Source organism: Cajanus cajan, chromosome 11, assembly GCF_000230855.2.
Source record: "Cajanus cajan strain Asha chromosome 11, NIPB_CcT2T_4, whole genome shotgun sequence".
NCBI lineage: Eukaryota > Viridiplantae > Streptophyta > Magnoliopsida > Fabales > Fabaceae > Cajanus > Cajanus cajan.
In genome coordinates this window covers 11,678,699-11,700,782 of record NC_138527.1, presented here as the reverse complement: position 1 = coordinate 11,700,782, position 22,084 = coordinate 11,678,699, and the positions used below count along the sequence as shown (strand labels likewise).

The 22,084-nt window shown below is 35.3% G+C and overlaps 1 protein-coding gene across 1 annotated transcript; it reads left to right on the top strand.

Annotated features, from left to right (window-relative positions):
• Positions 1-4,054: 4,054 nt before the first annotated feature.
• On the top strand, positions 4,055-10,994 carry LOC109810142 (sodium/hydrogen exchanger (DUF1218)). Its single transcript, XM_020373531.3, has 3 exons — positions 4,055-4,306; positions 9,496-9,701; positions 10,413-10,994. Exons 1-3 carry the CDS (start codon positions 4,205-4,207, stop codon positions 10,678-10,680), a joined length of 576 nt encoding a protein of 191 aa, XP_020229120.1. The 5' UTR covers positions 4,055-4,204; the 3' UTR covers positions 10,681-10,994.
• The last annotated feature ends 11,090 nt before the right edge of the window (positions 10,995-22,084 follow it).

Below are 22,084 nucleotides of genomic sequence, written 5' to 3'. Positions count from 1 at the left end.
TTAATCATATATTAATCATGTAGTTAAACCAATAATCAATTGGTACAACCAGTGACCCATTAACTTAATACCTTTTCCAAGTCGATCACCAGTTTGAGTTTTAAAACACTATCTCCAGCCTTTTCTTTTTTCCTCATCCAAGTACTCACTATCTTTTTTCTTCTTCATGTACTTAGTGTGTGTCTTCTTCTTTTCTTCTTCCTCTTTGCTCTTTCAAATTTGCTAAGAAAATAAAAGTAATTTCCTTTGTATGTTAATATACAACGAAATCTAGTTTATATTTTGCATACAAAAAATAACAATGAAAACCTCTTTTGTTGTGTTATCTTTATTTTTTTTTAGAAAAAAAGTGAACATTAATGTTTTAAAAACTGGATTAATCATCAAATTGGTTAGAATATTGGGTCAATGGGTCAAAGGTTGAACCAATGAATCATTAATTGAATATTTTTAACTTGAGTTTAACCCATCAGTAAAAACAAATTAATCACAATGACTAATCCCTTCCTTATAATTTAAATAATTATAAACAATTTTGAAATATTTTCTTTAATTGAATAACATTCATAAAAATAATCCAATTAATTATTTAAAATTCCATTAATTTATTCTAAAAACTTGAGATGTTACATATAATTTGCATTTTACTAATATATTTAAAAATATCAACCGTTACATTAATACATATTCATAGAGGACGTATGTGAAATAACCAATTTTATGTAATTTTATCATAAGAGAATCTTCATTATCAAATGTTTGGTATAGAAAATAACATTATTCAATAATTTTGTCAAATACCATATGCATTAATTATATACCCTCATTATTGTATACATTAATTTATAAATGATATGTAATTAATTTCTTATTAGTATAAAATAAAAATAACAATTGTACCTCCCAGCTTAGATGAACTGATATGAGTTTATGCCAAATCCAACTAAGCTTACATTGTGCTTAGACTAGTCAAATAACCCAATTAGCTCGCTACATTAGATCCAAAACACAATTGACATGAAGTATCCTCATATCATATTTCCTAGAATATTGGACGAAACGTCAATGGTTCATTAAATACCACATGCAATCAGAGGAGCGTATCAACAATTATCATGCAAAATTATCTCCTAGAATCAGGCAACATTATAAACCACTTATATAAGAAGTATCAAGTTCCATTCTGTTAGATCAAAAGATGATCTTAAATCCCTCGGGGTATAAGTTTTAATGATGACAAACTTAGTCGTTTTTCAAGAGAAAAGTTTTTCAAATCATACTATACGAATTGTTATATATGATTGGTTACATAAACATTAAGTCTCTCAAACAAAGTACTTTATCTATAATGCAAAATAATTTAATATATGGTATAACATCACTATGAAGGGGGGGATCCTAACTAGGTTAGCACCTCGCCCTCCATCAATCATATGCTTCACATCAAAAGTGCTAAATTTAGTAAGAAAAAGTAAAAGTACAAGGTGGGGGGACCAAACCAAAACCCACCAGAGAAAGAAAAAGAAAACAAAGTTACAAAACAATGCCAATCAAGTGGCATATTTCGAAACCGTATCAGGCAAACTTGCACTCCCTAAATCTCCAAATACAATAAGAGAATTTAGCGAATTTGGCTGCCCTTGCTTTAGACCTTAGTTGATATTCAGCATAAGTTTGCTTGCCCCTGGTCGAGTACATCAACACCATCCAAAGTTGTTGCAGCATAAGTTTGCTTACCCCTTGCATTCCTTGGTTCAGATAGCCTTCCTTTTTTATGACCAGATTTAGCTGAACCGACCTTACTTCCTACATCTAACTCGGCTAATGCTTCCACATTACAGTCCACAAATTGATCTATTGCACCAGCTTGACGTACCTTAGCTGCTGCCTTCACATTTCCAATCGCAGCTACTGATTTAGTTGTTGCACCAACAGTCACAGTTGCACCAGCTGCAACATCAGCCGCGGTACTGGAGCTATGATCCTTATATGAGCAAAGTTGGTTTGGATCAGTTGAGAGGTCTTTTAAAGAGGGCATGCCTTCTAGTGAATTGTCATCATTATGGCTGACCATAGTTGCAGTCGGATCAGCAGCTACAATTGGCTGAGTTGTAGTAGCTGCTGCAGCAGATTTCTGGGGCATGACAACAGCTAATTCAGCAGCATATTCTGCATATGCATGAGAATTGTCATTAGCCCGCAAAGGTGATAAGTAGTTTTATTGATAAGATAAAAAGTGACAATTTGGTGAAACACATTTAATGCACCAACGATCACTTCTTTCCACAAGAGGAACAAAAATGAAGACAAATGAAGCGAATATGTTAGAGATGCTTAAGGATTTGCAATGATCATCTTCATGAATCACCTATATAAAGAAGCTTGAAGATTTAGAGAGAAAGACTAATTTTGTAAAAAATCTTATACTCATTCTTTCTATAGAAAGCCTAGTACTTAAATTGTTTGTATCACATCTTGATATTAAGACGAAACAACAAAGTTTTCCCAACTTTAACTTTGTGTCTTTCCTTTGAGCTTGAAGATGCTTGATTGTAAAAGAATATTTGGTTGTTGAAGTCTAGAGAGGCTTTGCGTTCAAAGAATACTTGGATAGTTGCTTGAAAAGACAAGTCAAAGAATGATTACATTGAGCCAAAAGTGGCATGTGAAAGAATACTTGTATCTTTGTAAATGATAATGGAACTTGATTAGATTGATCAAGAACTGGACGTAGTCTTAATAGTTGAGACGAACCAATATAAAAATATTGTGTGTCTTTTCTCTTAACTCTTCGTTTACACTCGTAAGACTTTGGATATTACTTCATTGTTTCAAAAAAAATGTTGAGTTTTTGATTAACACTATTTAACCTCCTTCTAGTGTCTTTCTTTTCTCTACACATTCAACCCTAATTTCATTCTTAACCTAAACTTCCTTCTAACATGAGAACTAAAATGTCTTTGCAAGTGTCTCCCATCGCACGGATATTGGAGTAATGAAGACATCATCCCGCTAATGTGGGACACTTATAGGACTTGGTAAGAACAACAATAATTTTAAATATAAAAATATACTTTAAAACATAAACTATATTTTTATTATATAAAATATATTTAAAATCAATAATCCATGCATTATACAAGTAAACATATCAGTTTTAAGCATAATTTTTATGAGTTATACAATATATCAACCCTTATATATTAAATACAAACCTCTACCTTTTATAAGGACTTTTTAGGGACTTCTCTTTAATGAGAGGGTTTGTAAAAATCTATTTTTAACTTTTTATCTAAATTGATTTTTATCATAAACTTAAAATATAATTTATATGTTTAAAAATATTTATGTATACTAATTTTAAATATGATTTATATATTTAAATAATATATACATATATTATAAACTCCTATATATTAAACATGAACATTTATCTAACATAAAAGTATTCTTTAGGAATTTATTTAAGAAGAGGGTTTCTAAGAATTTTATTTTAACTTCTTATCTAAAGTTGTTTTTATTTTAAAATAATTATCAATAATTAAAAATAAATATTTTTCTTACAATACAAATATTTATCTTAAATTTAAAATATAATTTATATATTTAAAAATTTTATATGTATTCAAATATAATATTTATTTATATATAATTTATTAAAAAATTTATTTATATTATACATAATAAACATGATACTAATTTATAGAATAACTATCATAAAAAAATTAAATATTATATGACACAACCTATTAAAATAAACAGTACATTGCACATCGGAAAACCAAATCTAATTTTTTAAAATAACAAACAAATAGGAATTTGAATAGCCGAAAATCATGGTTGGCTCGTAGATGATAACACAACGAGGCGCGTGACTACAACCAGCGTACCTCACTGCGCTCTCACACCGATCCTTCGTTAAAATCATCGCTCGTATGATACACTCTCTGCATTGGCGCGTGGGTCCAACATTCTTCCCAACAGCTTTATTGAAACAAACATCGCTTTACATTATTAGACCGCGAATCAGCGTAAGCAGTCACTTTAGTTCACACTTTTCTCACTGCTCGAACCCAAAAAAAACAAAAACAAAAAACAAAAAAAGTCACACTTTTTCTCCTCTCTCTGTACTTCACTCTATACTCTAAAGCTCAACTCAACCAAGAAACCCATTTTTTTCAGAAGGGTTTGGCAGCAGCAAGGGATGGCAGAGGGAAGAGGGTCAACTCTGGTGCACCTTTTGGTCATCGTTTTGAGCTTGGTCGCATTTGGCTTCGCCATTGCCGCTGAGAGAAGAAGAAGCGTTGTGAGCCACTTCTCTTTATGTCTCACCCACACTTCAATTTCATTTACATTGATAAACTTTATGTGCTTTTGTTTGTCTTTTTACTCATATGTTATTATTTCCATGCATAACTTGCCAATTTAACATAGATCTATGTTAAATTTTATGTCTAAGTTTTGTGTTTGTATTTCGAGTGCTTTATTTGTTCAACTAAAGGCGGACTGCGGATAAGCAAAATACTAGGTTAAGTCACTTTTGGGATAAATTTCTCCTTCAAGAAGAAAAATAAAAACAAAAAAGTTAATAAAATAAATTGAGCATCCCCCTAAACTCACTCCACTTATTTATTTAACCTTTTTAATAAATTATTTCATTCATATGAAAAAAAATAGGAAGTAAAAATGAAATTAGTTTTTATTTATAAATAAACTAAGAAAAACTATTTTTTTTGGAGAAGCTAATATGATATATCACTCACGAACTAGCTTATACATACACCTAGCTTATGAAGAAGCTAATTTCAATTTTCCTTTCTATTATTGAAGTTGGTTTTTCTTCTCTTACGGGTGTTTATGGAGAAATTTATCCAAAAGAATCTAAAATAAAGTTGATTTTAGGTTACAAGAGGAGCTCAATTCATTTTATGTAATTCATCATGCCACAATACGAGACTTAAGTCTACTTAATTCGTGTATTCAATTACAACATAATGCAAAATTCTACAGCTGGTCCTATTGTTTACATTTTGTTGAAATATTCTACTAATAAGCATTATCCTTTTGCAACTAGGCCCTCAATTGCATCAGGCTCATGTGTTTATTTTGCCTCTTGGATGATATATTAATTAATTGAAATGAAGTTTTTCTCTCGTCAGTTTTGTGTCTGTACCAAAACTTTTTTGGTTGACTTCCAAAGAGCTTGCATATATCTTTTTCATTTTTGGTGCTATATATTTTCTCCGTGTTTCTGATAGAGCTAGAATTTGAGGATATGGAAGTCTCCTTATACTACTAATGAAAAAAAAGAAATATATTTTGAATTCTCCTTCCATTCTTATTTATTGTAATGGTATTTATAAGGATTAATTGCCAATCATTGGCTCCCCACAAATGACGGCAACAAAAAATGGAATCTAATAACCAAAAGCAAAAGCAGTAATAGTGAATGGCAATCCTAACAAACTCCTGAAATAATATCTATCAATAACACCTAAGAATGCAAGAAAATACTCTTCTAAAATGTGATTCACAATAGCTACTCAAAGTCATTTAGATAAATAGACCTCCCTGTGTTTCTCTTGGGCCAAGCATCTTGGGCTGGGGTGGCACTAAGGACTAGATTGCTATCATCACCCTTAAGTCTTTAAGGCTCTTATGATCGGTCAAGATGACAAAGGAATGGCCTAATAGATATTGGTGCCATTTGCGAATAGTTGTGGTGATAGCATGAAGTCCCTGACATAAGTGGAAGCACATTGTAATCTTAGACAAAATGGTTTACTAAAAAGTGCCACCGGATGACCTTGTTGCATAAGGACAACACCCATGGCTTGACCTGAAGCATTTGTTTCGAGGGTGAATGGAATGCTAAAGTGTGGTAAAGTAAGAACATGAGCTTCTATCAAAGCTCGTTTGAGGTGTTCAAAAGCAGATTAAGCTTCTGGATTCCACTGGAAATAGTCCCTGTGCAAAAGAGCATTTAAAGGAGAAGTAGTAGTGGTGTAACCCTTAATAAATTTATGATAGAATCCAGTCAAACCAAGGAAGCCACACAATTCCTTGACTGACGTAGGAACTGGCCAATCCACCATAGCCTAGATTTTGGATGGTTCAAGTTCAACGTCGTGTTGGGATACAATATGACCCAAGTACTCCAATTGGCGTTGGGCAAACAAACATTTAGAGTATTTGAGAAAGAACTGACCTTATAGTAAAGTGAGAAAAACACAATCCAAATGTTGAAGGTGAGCATCATATGAGTCACTAAAAAACTAAAATGTCATCAAAGAAAACGGTAACAAATTTATGAAGAAATGGTTTAAAAAGCTTGTTCATGGTGGCTTGGAAAGTGGATGGGATATTGCAAAGACCAAATGGCATTATACAATATTTGTAGTGGCTGTGGTGAGTGTAGAAAGTTGTTTTGGCAATATCATCCTCGACCATACAAATTTGATGGAATCCTTGACACAAATCAAGTTTAGAGAACCACGATGCATGGCCTAGCTCATCAAGCATCTTGTTGATGGTGGGCATCGAAAACCTGCTGCGCACCATGATGGCATTCAAAGGGCAGTAGTCGACGCTAAATTGCCAACTCCCATCTTTTTTTTTTTTGACAAGAAATACGGGAGGAGAGAAAGGACTGCGGCTCAATTGAATCATGTCGGAGGATAACATAGTGGCGACCTATTTTTCGATCTCCGATTTCTAAAAGTGAGGATAGCAATAAGGGCGCACATTAATGGGGGCAGAGTTAAGTAGAAGGTGTATTTGATGGTTGATGATGCGACATGGGGGTATTTGGGTGGGTGTTTCGAACAAGGTTGCATGTTTAGTGAGTAGTTCTGAGACAACAGTGTTATGTGATTAGGAAATGGGTTGTGGGTTGGGTGTTATGGTTAGGTGGAATAGGGTTGAAGTGGCATGAGTTTGCATGAGTTGCTTTAGTTGTTGGGCCGAAACATATGTAGGTTTAGCAGGCACATCAACATGGAGATCCGCGAGTTTCCCCAAACAATGAAATTGCATGGTGAGAGAGGCGTAGTCGGTTGTAATAGGTCCAAGGCTCTTGAGCCATTAGACGTCTAACACAATATCAACACCATTAATGGGAAGCACATGAAGGTCTGTTGAAAATGTGTACCCCTGAATCTAGAGGGTTGTTTGGGGGCAGAGTTGGGTGCATTTGAATTGGCGACCATGACGCGCAACATGTTGGTTGAAATGGTGGGAAGGAAAAAGAACTTGGCAACCCGAGGTTGCATGAAATTATGGGTGTTGCCATCATCGACCAAGATAGTGACATGACGTTGGTTGAGGAGGTCGAATATGCAGAAAGTTTTCGGGGTAGAAAGGCCAGAGAGGGTGTTCAGGCTGATTTGAGGAATGAAAGGGTCAGGTGGCATGGGTTCTATGGGGTCAGGAATTGGTGGGTCGAGGCTGGGAATGGTGTCGGATGTGTCTGTATTAGCAATGAGTAAAAGGGTGTGACCCTTATAGTAGTGGCCAACACTAAACTTTCCATTGCAATTGTAACAAAGGCCCTTCTCGCAATGAGATGCTAACTCCTCTGGCGTCAAATGCTTGAAAGGGAGCTTGGACGTGGAGGATGCCAAAGATGTGGACAACGATGAGTGGTTGGGATTGCGGAATGCGTATTTGCCGCTGTTGAGCTTATCCTCCTATAACTTGGCTAGGGTAGCTGTTTGAGGAAGTGAAATGGGTTGGAGGGCTTGAACTTCCCAGCGTAACTTTGGGGATAGCTTGGAAATGAAGCAACTTAACAAGAAGGGAGGAGCGAGTCCTACGATGTGGTTGGCAAGTCGTTTGAACTCAGTTAGGTACTCATTCATGGACGCATGTTGAGAAAGTTTGAACAGCATACCCCTAGGGTCACCGTAGAATGAAGCAGCAAATCTAGTCTTGAGAGCCTGAAGGAGGGATGGCCACGACATGATAAAGCAATTGCGGAACATCCATTAAAACCAGCTAAGAGTTGGGCCATCCATATAAAAAGAGGCAACAGTGATACGTTCATCCTCGGGGGTGCCCTGGTAATCAAAGAATTAAGAGATCTTAAAGATCCATCCTAGAGGGTCATGGCCATCAAAATGCCGTACTGTGAGTTTGATGGGAGGTCGAGAATGAGGTGTTTTGGGTGGGGAGGCAGGTCTGGTTTGGATGTGAGCAAGGCGGTCAAGGATAGTATCTACCTTACGCGAGAGGTCGAGGTGATTGTTGGCGAGGGTGGTGTGTCCCTGGGTAAGGTGAAGGATCGCTTCGTCTAAACGTTCGATGGCAGATTTGCGGGGTATTATAGTCAGCCATGGCAGGTCGGACCAATTGATAGAGCTAAAATTCAAGGATATGGAAGTCTCCTTATACTACTAATGAAAAAAAGAAATATATTCTGAATTCTCCTTCCTTTCTTATTTATTGTAATGGTATTTATAAGGATTACAATTGCAAACCATTGGCTCTTCGCAAATGACAGCAACAAAATGGAATCTAATAACCAAAAGCAAAAGCAGTAATAGTGAATGGAAATCCTAACAAAGTCCTGCAGTAATATCTATCAATGACACATAAGAAATGTAACAAAATAATCCTCTAAATGTGATTCACAATAGCTACTCAAAGTCATTCAGATAAATAGGCCTCCTTGTGTTTCTCTTGGGCTGAGCATCTTGGGCTGGGATGGCACTAAGGACTTGGTTGCCATCAGTTTCTCCCTTTTTCTGTGTGTGTAGGTTTGCAACCATTATGTTACATGTTATTAGGCTGAGTAAAATGTTCAAAACAGTAAGTTGTTCCAAGTAGGCATTCTGTAAGAGCCTTTTTTACATCTTTTTGGTGGCTCCAATCTCCACAGTACACCCTTTGCTGTTTTTTTTACCTGGTTTGTTGTAAATTCACGTGGGTTTCAAATAACCTTGAAAATCATGTGAAAGGGAAATAATATGTTAAAACTATAAAAGAACGATTTTGAAGAGTATATCCAGCAATAAAATTCACAGATATGGTGCATGTTTTGACCCTATAAAGCACCATCACACTTGCATAACGTGAATTCTAGACATGGTATTTTGCTGCATATACGTCTGATATTCTCCAGTTAATATTTTTGCTGTTAGTGTTATTAATGTAGTGAGCTATAGTCTGATAGGTACCATAACTGAATTCAGTATATTAATAGAAAGTACAGACCTGTATCAAGGTGATAGCAGGTCCTTATTTTATGAATTATAAAGAAGCAAGTGCAAAAGCAACGAATGAAACAAGCCTCGGCAATTAGAGAGTGCCAAGATTTGTGATCTTCTTTCCCCTAATTCTCATTCTGTCTTAGCTTTTATTCCCTGCTGTGCACGGTTTCTTCTTTCTTTCATAGACTCTAGTAATTTTAGGTTTTTTGCCATATTCACTTTGATATAATTAATAATCTTATTCTTTCGTTGATTTGACCCCTTTTTCTCTGGTCTTGCATGACAGGGGACCATGATCAAAATTGAAGGAACAAATGAAACATATTGCAGCTACAGTTCAGATGTTGCAACTGGTTATGGAGTGGGTGCTTTCCTGTTTCTTCTTTCAGGTGAATCACTGCTAATGGGAGTCACTAGGTGCATGTGCTTTGGGAGGCCCTTAACACCTGGAGGAAATCGAGCGTGGTCCATTATATATTTTCTTTCTTCATGGTAAGAATTCTAAATTATTACACAATTTCTATTTGGTCTTGGCAATTGATATTGAATATGCTTAAATAGTGGTAAGAACTCTAGTGAAAAAATAATCATTGAAGATTTCATATTTGCGATTTGCCTCATTTCTGCTGGTTTAATTGTTTTTGTAACATACACAATCTCTTACCCTTTGCCTATAAATTTGGTCCAGCCTGGAAATATTATTTTACTCTACACTATGAGTTGTTTTTGTCTTTATTCATGTAAAGCTTCCTAGTGCTGAAAACATACAAAATTATTTCTCATTGAACACTACACTATTGTATTGTGGTGGATCTGTAAGATCATTTATGCTCTTCACCAGTGAATCATTAAGATTCATTTGTTAGTGTGGGAAGTATTATAATTAATTTTGTGATTTTAGTAAGGATACAAATGTTTGGTTATTGTTCGGTAAAATTGATTTTGCCTCCAAATCCGAGTTTGACTAGTAGTATGTTAGATTAAAAAAATTTACACCAAACTAAACTTAAAAACTTGCTTTTAGAGTAAAAACCTTTAAACATAAATCACTTTGTTACAAAATCAAGTTAGATTAAAAAAATTTACACCAAGTTTTACACTAAACTTGAGACTTGCTTTTAGTTTAAAAACATTTAAACATAAATCAGTGTTACAAAATGAATTTAGCTAACACCTATTCAAACACATTTTATGCATTTCCAGGGTCACTTTCCTGGTAGCAGAAGCATGCTTAATAGCAGGTGCAACCAAGAATGCATACCACACCAAATACCGGACCGTGATTTATGCTCATAACTTCTCTTGTGAAGCCTTGCGGAAAGGCGTCTTCGTTGCAGGAGCAATTTTCATCGTTGCAACCATGATTCTTAACTTATACTATTACATGTATTTCACCAAGGCAACGACCACACCAGTTTCTCATAAAGCAAATCGTGTTAGCTCCACCGTTGGAATGGCTGGATATGCCTGATGGGCTATGACTGAGAAAAGGGTAACAATGAGTCTTCATCTCATTGGATGTCTCTATGATTATCACTGGTAAAGCGGTGATATTTTCAGTTTGGTTTTTCTTAGTTAATTGGTGTCTATAATGTTCTTATGGATGTTACTACTTACTGGTTAGAGGCAAGTTATAGCTATATCTATAAATATCAAAGTTTAGGTAAACAGGGTCGCATCATGTTATCGGGTTTCTGAAAAACATGATGTTGGAAGTGACCAAGTCTGTAAAATGTTTGATCCTATGTTTCCCTCTAATAGAATTGGGATTTGAAGATGACTTGAGTTGGAGGCTACATTTATTTCAAGTCAAATCCAACGAAATTGGTCTTATTTTTGAAAGAAGATTTAGGACAGTAATTTGGGCCTTAACTTTTGCTCTTCACAACCAAAGGAGTTATTGCTTCGGTCATTTGTTATTTATGAAAATGTTTTTTTTAGGGTACAGAAATGTTTGTTTTTAGCATATTGAGAAGTATTGATTTTTCTTTCTTTCTAATATCTATATTTATTGATATTTTAACCTACAATGTACTAGTGTTTCTTACTATCTATAATTACTGTTACCATAATTTTATGATGGAAATAGGTATAATTAATTATTTTATTGAAGCGTGTACACTATTTTTGTAAATATCAAATTTTAGCCCAACATTGTCTATATTTATCTTAAGTTAAAATACTAATTTGGTCTTTTATAATATTTTATTTTTTAATTTAGTCTCACTTTAATTTTTTGTTTCAATTTGGTTCTTAATAATTTAAATTACTGCAATGTTAGACTTTTGTCTAAATTATTTAAATGGAGTTAATTGTTGGCCACGTGGATGTCACGTAGATGCATAGGTGGATGCCAAATTTTTTTAATGCATCTGGAACCAGAACAGTCCGTTCTGAAATTAGAACGGTCCGTTCTGCTTGCACTCTTGGTGTGTTAATTTTGCACCTGGAATGGGTCGTTCCAGATGCATTATTTAACACAGCGAGTGCAAGCAGAACGGGCTGTTCTGGTTTTAGAAAGGGCCGTTCTGGATTCAGAACGGCCCGTTCCAGAACGCTAACCACATACGTACGTTCAACAAAATGCAGCAATGTGGTTCAAAAATTGAAAACAAAAATTCATAACATAACATAAATTTAAAGACTGAAATATGGTTCAGAGACTGAAAACAAAAATTCATAATATAACATATACTAAGAAAGTTCAAAGAAATTATTGAGAAGGGAAATCATATAGATAACACTGAAGGTGTCAATAATACATCTTATCCACGATATAATTAGTGTTATTGGCGTTCATCCATTTCTTGCAATCGATGATCCATACACTGAAAGATTGACAGGATATCAGCATTATCTACTGTACATGTGTTTGTGTGGTAAAATGTTGGTCCTGTGTGTCCTCTTCCTCTACTTTAGGTTGTACCTCCTCAAGAACAGGTTGTTGTTGTTGAGGTACATCGATTAATGACTTCAAGGGAAAATACCATGTTGTTTCATCCTTGACTATATAGTATCGATTTGGTAGTAAGTGGTTCACTTCAGTTTGACTAACAATGAAATAAAACCTGCCACCATTGTCCTTAGTGATACATTGCATTGTCCTTAGTGATACACTGTATAGCCCAAATGTTTAGCAATTGAAGTTATCAATCTCCATTGACAATATTACCAAATCCAGTGTTTGAAATGCTTTGTACCTTGAGTCTTTTTCCTTGCACGACTCACAACCGTGATTTAGAATCACAGGCGTGAACTATAATCATCGACCGTTTGTGTGTGGCATTCTGGAACTAGAACGGCCCGTTTTGAAACCAGAATGACCCGTTCTGCTTGCACTATTGGTGTGTTAATTTTGCATCTGGAACGGCCCGTTCCAGGTGCAAAATTAACACACCAAGAGTGCAAGCAGAATGGGCCGTTCTGGTTTTAGAATGGGTCGTTCTGGTTTCAGATGTTTTAAAAAAATTTGGCATCCACTTATGCATCTATGTGGCATCCACGTAGCCAACAGTTAATTTCGTTTAAATAATTTGGAAGAAAGTCCAACATTGCAATAATTTAAATTATTAGGGACCAAATTGAAACCAAAAATTAAAGTGGGACTAAATTGAAACAAAAAAATATTATAAGGAACCAAATTAAGTTTTTAACCTTTATCTTATTTGCATTATCGTTCTTTATTAAATAAAACAATTTTTATTTGCCTAATGTACTTTTTTAAGTAAGATTGTTAAAATAAGCAAGTTAATTAATTAAACTTTTCTTTTAAGAATTTTTTTAAAATCTTAAGATGGTAAATAGTGACAAATACAAACCAAAAAAATCAGCAAAGCAAAGAGAAAAGATAGAAAAGCGAATCATGATAATTTGTTTTGCTAACATATCAATTATGAGAAGAAAAATAACAATAAAAATGTTATAAACGTAATGAAATCAGCCCGTATTTGGAGCCCAATAACAGTTGTTCGGCACCTCTTACTTTCACTTTAACCGCACGTTTGGGCCTAAATCAAATCTGCAAGATACCATGTTATTGACTTTTGACTACAGGATATTATGAGTAATAGTCATGTAATTGTAGACTTTTACGCTATGTAGGCCACTAATGGTTGCCTAGTGAAGGGGGATCAAGAACGAAGGGAAAATTAGACCTTTATTTATTTCATTAATACAAAAAATTATTTATAAAATTATCATCATCAATAATTATTTACTCTAATATTTTTTTAATAAAAAAATGATATATATATATATATTTTTAATTTCTAAATATCTTTGTAATTTATTCTTTCCTTGACATTATCTTTATTTTCAAAATCTATTTTTCTTATTCACTCTTCTTCCTCTACCCTTCTTTCCTCACTACTATATATTTTTTAAATAAAGGTTATGGTGCACTAGGTATCACTATAAGACATAGACATGATGGTAGATGCATAGCCAAGGGACTCACCACTAAGGTCATGGCAAGAAGATGCGGGAGGATTAAGCTTGTGTTGTGGTTAGTGGATTCAAGCTTTGTTTGAGTTGGGCTATTACTTAAAGCCCAATACTCCTCTTTATTTTGGGCCTTGTATTATAACCCTAGTAGTATAGGATTTTGGGTCTTGTTTGAGCTTGTATTTTTTAAGGCCTTGTATTTTGGGCCATGTAGAGTAGGATTTATGGGCCTTGTATTTCTTGGGTTAAGTAGAATAAATATTTTTTCTTTGATGGACCTTAGGAGTTGTTATTAGTAATTTGAATCATGGATACACATTCGAATTTGAATTGGTAGCCATGTGGCCTATCATGTGGTTAGACGCACATGGGCTACCAAATTCAAATGCAAATGTGCATAACATGGCATGCAAATGCATAATTCAAACTCCTAGATCTAGTTACACATGTGGGAGCCTTGGTTCACGCATCAAATTTGAATTTTGAATTCAAATTTGGCGTGCCACATGCTAGTTAAGCAACCACAGTTCACTTTTGACCCATGGTTAGATTAACTTCTCCTAGAAGCCACCAAGATATATATATGGTTCCTTTCCCTTTATATTCGATCACTTTTGAGTACATGAGTATTTTATTCATTCAGAATTCTCTCCTTTCTCTCTAAAAGGACTCATTGGAGAATCATTCTCCTTAAGCACTTCCAACAAGGAAACCTTGCAGAATAGTGTACTTGCCTGCTTCTCCTTCCCTTGGAGACTTGGCATGCCCATTCACTCTTCTTCCATCCATCTTCTTGGGTCAAAATCAATTGGAGATCATCAAAGAAGGATTAAGTGGATTCAATGAGCTTCAATGAGGAATTCGACTATCATTCTTCATTGGAGATTCCATCAAGACATCTCAACCAAGTTGGTATCACTAGGCCTACCATTTATTTGTAAAGACCCAACAATATTATTAAAAAAAATAAAACTAAAGGGATTAGACTAAAACACATTCCTAAAATCAGCAAAATGTAAAACTAGGTAAATCCATATGATTACAAAAATAAATATTCCCTAATAAAAATGGATAATATATCCTACCATATAGAATCCAAACAATTAGCTAATCCATGAGCAACTAATTTTTTAGCACATCAATTTTCTTTGTAAATATGTGATGTTAGGAAGCACATCACTATAAAACATAGTCATCTCAACCAAGTTGGTACTGCTAGGCCTACCAATCATTTGTGAAGCGCCAACAATATTACTAAAAAAAATAGAAACATACAATAAGGAAAGGATTAAACCAAGACACATTCCTAAAATCAATAAAATCTAAAACTAGGTAAATCCATATGGTTACGAAAACAAAAGATTCCCTAATAAAAGTGGATAATGTATCCAACCATATAAAATCCAAAAGATTAACTAATCCTTGAACAACTAAATTATCAACACATTGATTTTCTTTGTAAATATGCGATGTTAGGAAGCCCATTTGAGAGCAAAGAGAAAGGCCATGCTTCCACCTATACCATGGATGGCCCATGGAACAATATTTGCATTTCCAAAAGTTGCTAAAACTTGCATAGAATCAAACTTCAACCCATTCTGATGACATATTGCTCCCTAAAGGTCCTACTACGAGGGCTATGTCAAAAGTGATACAAGAGAAATAGGCTCGTGATGAAGGTAGAATGCCTAAGCTCCTTTTGAGTTATAAGTTAATTCTTTAGTTTATATATTCTTTGTGTATATGAAAATGTTTTCTTATTTTTGACAATGTCTTTCTGGGTCAATTAGTGTAGAAAGTTATTTGTTTGTCTTTTTATGAGAGTAATTAGTATTTTAAGGGACGAGGTGTAACTAGTAATGAGATATTTTCTTATTGGGCTAGATTAGCCTACGAGAGAGTATCAGGAGCATTGAAGGCCTCGAAGTGAATGTCCACTTTGTGTCGACCACTAACACTCATGGCTATTCAACCTCCAACAAGTCACATGTATCACACCTAATTACACTTTTAGCAACTTTCCATGTGAGATGCTCTCATTTGCTCTTCAAGATTTAGGATGTTGACATCTAGTCATACCATTTTTACCTTACTATGTATCATGATCTCATTGACTCTTTTAGATCTAGGATAATAACATTTTTAGGAGGGAAATTCAAATTTGAAAATTGTAACTAGAGTTAGTAATCTTCAGTACAAGTTAAACTAACCTTAGTTACATGTAACAATGGTTAGCTTAACTTGCACAACAAGCTACTCTATATATACATTCCTCTTACTATATACATGACACTTTTGAGAATATATGAGAATTAGACTTTCAAAACTCTCTTTTCAAAAGCATAGTTCTCTCCTTGGAGAAATTTCTCTTTAAAACTTTTATCAAGGAATTCTTCCTTCTAACAAGTTCCTTATCTCTTGTTTATCTTCCCTTGGAAGTGGTGATTGAGGACTATTAGACGAGATCTTGCATAGGAAGACTATTGAGCCTTTAACTAGGTCCATGGTTAGGAGACTATAAGAGGCTTCTTTAGAGGAGGTTCTTCTTAGACCTATGCTTTATATCAATATTGAGTATGGTTCCTCTTAGTAGTCTCTTAGTCTTCATTGTATAGTACTTGTACATAGTAACTACTTGTATAGGTGTATTTTGCCTTTGTATTTGTAAGCCACCTTTTTCTTTTGTTATGGGTCATACCCTTAGGATTCTAGGGTATGTTACTGGAGACTTTTGCTCCATTTGACCTTGTATTAAGGGTCATATATTTTCTCATTTAGTAGTAGAAGTGGGGTGACAAATAGTAAAGTATGTAGGTGAAGATAGTAATTGGACCTTTGGTGGGCCTAGCAAAATTGACATATTAGGCTTGTTTTCCTCCACTTTTTTTCCCAAGGAATTGATTTAGCTAGGTCTCATCACCATTAGGTGAACCTAGCTAAACCAATTCCAACATTTTTGGATTGGATTAAGTGAAGGAAGCAAGTCATGGCCGCCTAGCTCCCTCCTTGGCTGAGTCACTCTTTGGCTTCTCCTACACACTTGCTTCTAGCTTAGCTTGATCTACAAGCTTCTAGCTTAGCTTGCCCCACAAGCTTATAGGAAGGTAACTAGGGATGATTACCTTAAGTGTAAGAAGGCTAACCATAGTTCTCCTTGAACCATGGTTAGACTAGCTTGCACCATAAGCTACCTATTCTCCATATAAGACCTTTCCTTCATTTTGTAACACTTTTGGTTGATATATTTGAGAGCATAGCTAAGACATTTTCTCTGAATTCTCTCTTCTTAAAAGTCATAAAACCTCATTGATTTCTATCCAATTCTCTTATCCTCTTCATACAAGAGTGTGGTGAGTATTGAAGTGCTTCATCTTCTTCCAAGGAGTGGCATCACTTGAAGATTGTTCCTCACCGCCTAAGGTGAAATCCGAAGCTTCTTCTACCATAGAAGGCTTTGGAGAAGCTTGAGAAGAGTAAATGAGCCAAAGGTCTAGGGAGAAACTTGGAGGAGAATCCAACATTAATCCAGATTCTCCAAGAGGTTTCCATTATTTGGTATCAAGAGCTAGGTCTCCTCGGTAAACACTTCCTTAAGCTTCTTTGTTGATTTTGTTCAGTCAAAACATGTTGTTTGGTGTCTGTCATAACCCAAAAAATTCTAATCTTACGACCAATGGTGATGGAAATCTAATCCCCAAGGATCATTTTGGAAGAGGTAAGACCAAGAAGGGTGAAGGTTGATCCAAGGATGCTCACACTTGAAGACCATTGGGCCTTTAATTAGGTCCATGGTTAGGAGGCTGGAGGAGGCTTCTAAAGAGGAGGTGCTTCTTAGACCTTTTCTCTTCATGAGCATTGAGTATGATTCCTCTTATTAGTCTCTTAGTCTCCATTGTATATACATTGTATGATACTTGTACATAGTAGTTGCTTGTATAGGTGTATTTTGCCTTTGTATTTGTGATACACTTTTTTTTTTTATTATTTTATTTTAGGTTATCCTTTAGGAATTTAGGGTATGTTACTTGGATACTTTTGCTCCATTTGACCTTGAATTAAGGGTCTTTTTATTTATTTATATTTTTCAGTAGTAGAAGTGGGGTGACAAATAGCAAGGTGTGTAGGTGGAACTAGTTTGGGCCAAAATTGTGCCTAGGCCAAATTTTACATATTGGGTTTGTTTTGCTTAATATTTTTTAAGGAATTGATTTAGATAGGTCTCACCATCATTTGGTGAACCTAACTAAACCAACTCCAAGTTTTTGGATTGGATTAAATATGGGAAAAACAAGTGGGCCGCCTAGCTTATTGCTTTGGCCAATTTTCTTGGTTTGTCTTGCAGACTTGGAAAGCTTGTACTACAAGCTTTTAACTTAGCTTTCTTACCAAGATTCTAAGTTAGAAGCTTGCTCCACAAGCCTCCTAAACCAACTAGACCGGTCAAGCTAAGCTAACCATGGCTCTCTTGAACCATAGTTATCCTAGCTTGCACCATAAGTTTCCCCCACTCTATATAAACCTTTTTCTTACCTTTGTAATCATTTTTTTGATGAAATATAGAGTGAATTCCGAAATTGTTCAGCCAATTTCTCTCTTCTAAAAGTCTTAATCGTTTTGATATTCATCCAATTCTCTTATCCTCTCAAAGAAGAGTGTGGTGAGGATTGAAAAGGCTTATCTCCTCCAAGAATTGATGCCTCTTGAAATGTGTTCTACACCAAAGCATTGGTGGAATCCAAAGCTTCTCTTCCATTGGAGGCTTTGGAAAGCTTAAGGAGAATCAAGGAGCCAAAGGTCTATGGAGGAACTTGAAAAGGAATCAACATCAAATACGGTTCCACTTCAAGTTTTCCATCATTCGGTATCAAGAGCTAGGTCTTCTTGGTAAATTCGTTCTTAAGCTTTGTCTCTCAATTTTTTCGGTCAAAACTTGTTATATTGTGTCTAAAATTGTACCTACATGTGTTTTCCTTTATTGTCTTGAGTTTGTGTGCCTTGGGTTGTTCTTGTATCAATTAATAAATCTATAGAACAACTCACCTTGTCTTGCTTGTTTTGATTCATGCACTACTTCTTATGAATCAATCTTTGTGTGTGCCTTTAGGTATTCTTTGTATGTTCTTTTTAATGTTTTAGGATTGCTTTTATCTTCCATTGGACTCATAATAATTCAGTATAAAAAAAATAAACTCCTAAAAAGAAACAAGAATACAAGCATTTTTCATTTCTTAATCTCCTAGTTTTGTCTTAGAGTCATGTGTAGTTGCTTTTCTTGTCATTAAATCTCTTGTGTGCCTTTTTTTATTTCTGAATCTATATTCATTAACCTCTGTTTTGTGTGGTGTTATTGCTGGCTGGACATATATGATTCTTAGATGTGCTCATTAAATGATTTCAATGCATGTTATTAGACCTAACATGTTCTAGAGTCAATTTTTTGTGAACCTCAATTGCTATTTGTTTCTTAGCAATCTAAGGCTAGAAATTCCTTGTGTCTTTTTGTGCTTATTTTGAAAAAACAAAACAGAGTAAGAAGTTTGTTAAAAACAAAAATAAAAGGTGTACAAAAAGAAGAACAAACTAGTACCAAAAACTAGTAACTATTGTGATTGATTTTTGACTTGTACACTTACACTTCTTACTCTTCTTTTCTCCACCACCTGGAAATCAATTTATAATTGTTTGGCCTCTGTTTTTAATTGCACATATTCAGTATTAAAAATAAAAATAAAAGAAAGAGTCAAGAAGACAACAAAAAGAAAAGAAAAAAAAAGCAAAAGCTAGAAAAAGAAAAGTGAAAAACAAAGAGGTATTAAGAGCACTTGGCCTTGAAATTTTTGTGTGATTTTTCTTGAGGTTTGTTTGCTGTCCAGTGTTTGGAACAACGTTTATAATTACTCAAAATAATAGCATAATTTTTGTTTTTATTTTATAATCAATTCTAGAGCCATTCCTAGGACTATTCCTTTGAGTGCTAGTGTTGAAAATAACCCTTAATTGTTGCTTTGTGTCTTTCTTGGCTCTCTTTGAGTTTGTCACAATAAATTCCTACTTGAGTTAGCCTCTTCTAATTGTGCATTTTAGTTTTGATTTTATTGGACTCCACATTCTCTTGATGGTTGTTAAGCCTTGGTGAAGCTAATCCTTTTTCAAGCCATTACACTTGGAAAGGAAGGGTAATTGAGACATATTGGATTCACCTCAAAGAGGTCACCACTTGAGGAAGATTGAGGTAATAAAATCCTTGAGTGAAACACATTGGAAAGGCTCACTTGTTTTCTCATTTTGCAACCAAGTTTTAGGTGGTAGATTTAGAGACGGACTTAGAGACAACATTAGAGACGGATTTCAACAAAACTGATTCTGGTTCCAGTTGAGACTGAATTTGTGACCAGAATTAGAGACGGATTCTAAGAGCACTGTTCTAGTAAGTCAAAACTGCACCTTAGAGATGGATTTTAGAGACAAAATTGCGCTAACAGTACCAGGGACTCCAAATCAGTCACTAGATCAGTCACAAAGCTGTCTCCAAATTTGGTCACCAATTTTTTTTGGTGAAAATTTTCAATTTCTTGAATTGTATTCCAGTCTTTTTCTCGTAAATCTTTAACCCTACCCTTGGGTTAATTTTTAGCTTTTCTTTGTTTAATCAAACTCACATTTAGGAGTGGTTGTTTGGGAAATTATTTTTCTTAAATCCCACCACTTCCTAAATAGTTCTAAATAAAGATTTCAAAACTGTTTAACACTTGTGGAAGTGTCCCCAAAAGGCTTCAAGTGCCATTTGGGCTTCTACTAGGATACGACTAGTTTTATTGCTTTCATGGAACGTTTAATACTCGTGGAAGTGGTCCAAGGGATTCTAAGTGTCACTTGGACTTCCACCCTAGGAAATTCGACTAGTATATGCTTTACTTGCTTTCCTTTACTTGTTTAATTCCAAAGTTCGTTTAGAAGTGTAGACCCCTAAAATTGTCCGGGTCGGAAATAAAGCTTGAAGACTCTCGAAGACTGAAGGAAGATCAGCCAGAAGGACTTCCAGAAGGCCCAAGGAGGGTTCTCTATAGGTCTAGAGGTCTTAGGATAGCTAAAATAAGAAAAGTGGGAGGAATGAAGCCCAATACGGCCTCCCAGAGGTTCACTACGGCCGTATTGAGTATTTTGAACTGCAATACGGCCGCGGCGAACTCAGTACGCCCGTATTGAAGTCTTTGAACTTCAATACGGCCGTACTGAATTCAATACGGCCGTATTGAAGTTCAAAAACTTCAATACGCCCGTATTGACCCCAGGGGCCGTACTGCGCCTCATTCCTATAAATATGACGTCAATTTGACGTCATTTGACACTTTCACACTGAGTTTTAACCCTCTTCTTGAGTATTCTGGGTTTTTTTTGAGCAGTGCTCTGCCTAGAAATCACTCGGAGAGTTGATCCGACAAAGTTCTCGAGTTCTGAGCTTTTTGCTTGAGTCTCGAACTGAGTCGAAGGGAAATCCTCCGGATTTCCATAGTTAAAATTTTCTAGGAGGGAGCGAGCGGGCTTGTAGAGCGAGGGAACGCCAAAAAGCTTCCCAGTTTTACTTGAATATAAAAGCACGCTTCAAAGGTTTCTTCTTAAGACCTTCCTTTTACTGCTTTCTGTGTGTATATTTAACTGTCATCATGTAGATAGTTAAGTTATAATTGTTTAGAATAAATAGGGGTAATTTAGTAATTTCGCACTATTATTTTTAGAAATAATCTGTCATAGGGAACCCGAAAGGGGCGCTGTGGGGTGCTAACACCTTCCCCACGCGTAACCGACTCCCTTACCCAACTCTAGTTGTAATGGTCGAAGTTGATTTATAAAATCAATTGCCTTATCCCTTTTTCCAATGTTTTGAGTAAAACATTGGTGGCGACTCCACGAACCCTTCCTTTTTATGAAAACCGCTAATCCATGGAGGGTCCCGCTTGGGATTAACATGGATTGGTGAGCCTTTTAATAAAATTGCTCGTTTGACGAGGTCTCAGTTTGAGAATAAGTCATTCTAGCAATCCATACTTTTCAAAACAATAAAAGAGTCCAACCATCCTTCGCGAGTGCCGAAAGCCCGTTTCGGGCCGGTGGCGACAGATGGCGACTCCACTGGGGAAGCCTCGAGAGTCAGTCCCATTTAGTGACAGATTATTTTAACAAATAATAGTTAAAATTACTTTATTACCCCTTGCTTGTATGATAACATGTTTATTTATTTGGCTTTAAATAACTGTTGTATGTTTAATTTTACGCAATTGTTTGAAGTAAAAACTGCACACAAACCTTTGCACACAACAGTTCCCTCTATACCCGGGGGCATGAGTGGTAAGCCATAGGGAGTGGATGTTAGTACGGCCGGTTGTCGAATGGGTCTATAGGTGCCCGTAGACCGTTGTCGGAAAGCATCACTC

Bases quoted from the DNA above. Each gene is read 5' to 3' on its own strand.
- LOC109810142 (XM_020373531.3), top strand. From the start codon at position 4,205: ATGGCAGAGGGAAGAGGGTCAACTCTGGTGCACCTTTTGGTCATCGTT. The intron at 4,307-9,495 runs GTGAGCCACTTC...CTTGCATGACAG, and splicing joins CTGAGAGAAGAAGAAGCGTT to GGGACCATGATCAAAATTGA. The intron at 9,702-10,412 runs GTAAGAATTCTA...ATGCATTTCCAG, and splicing joins ATATATTTTCTTTCTTCATG to GGTCACTTTCCTGGTAGCAG.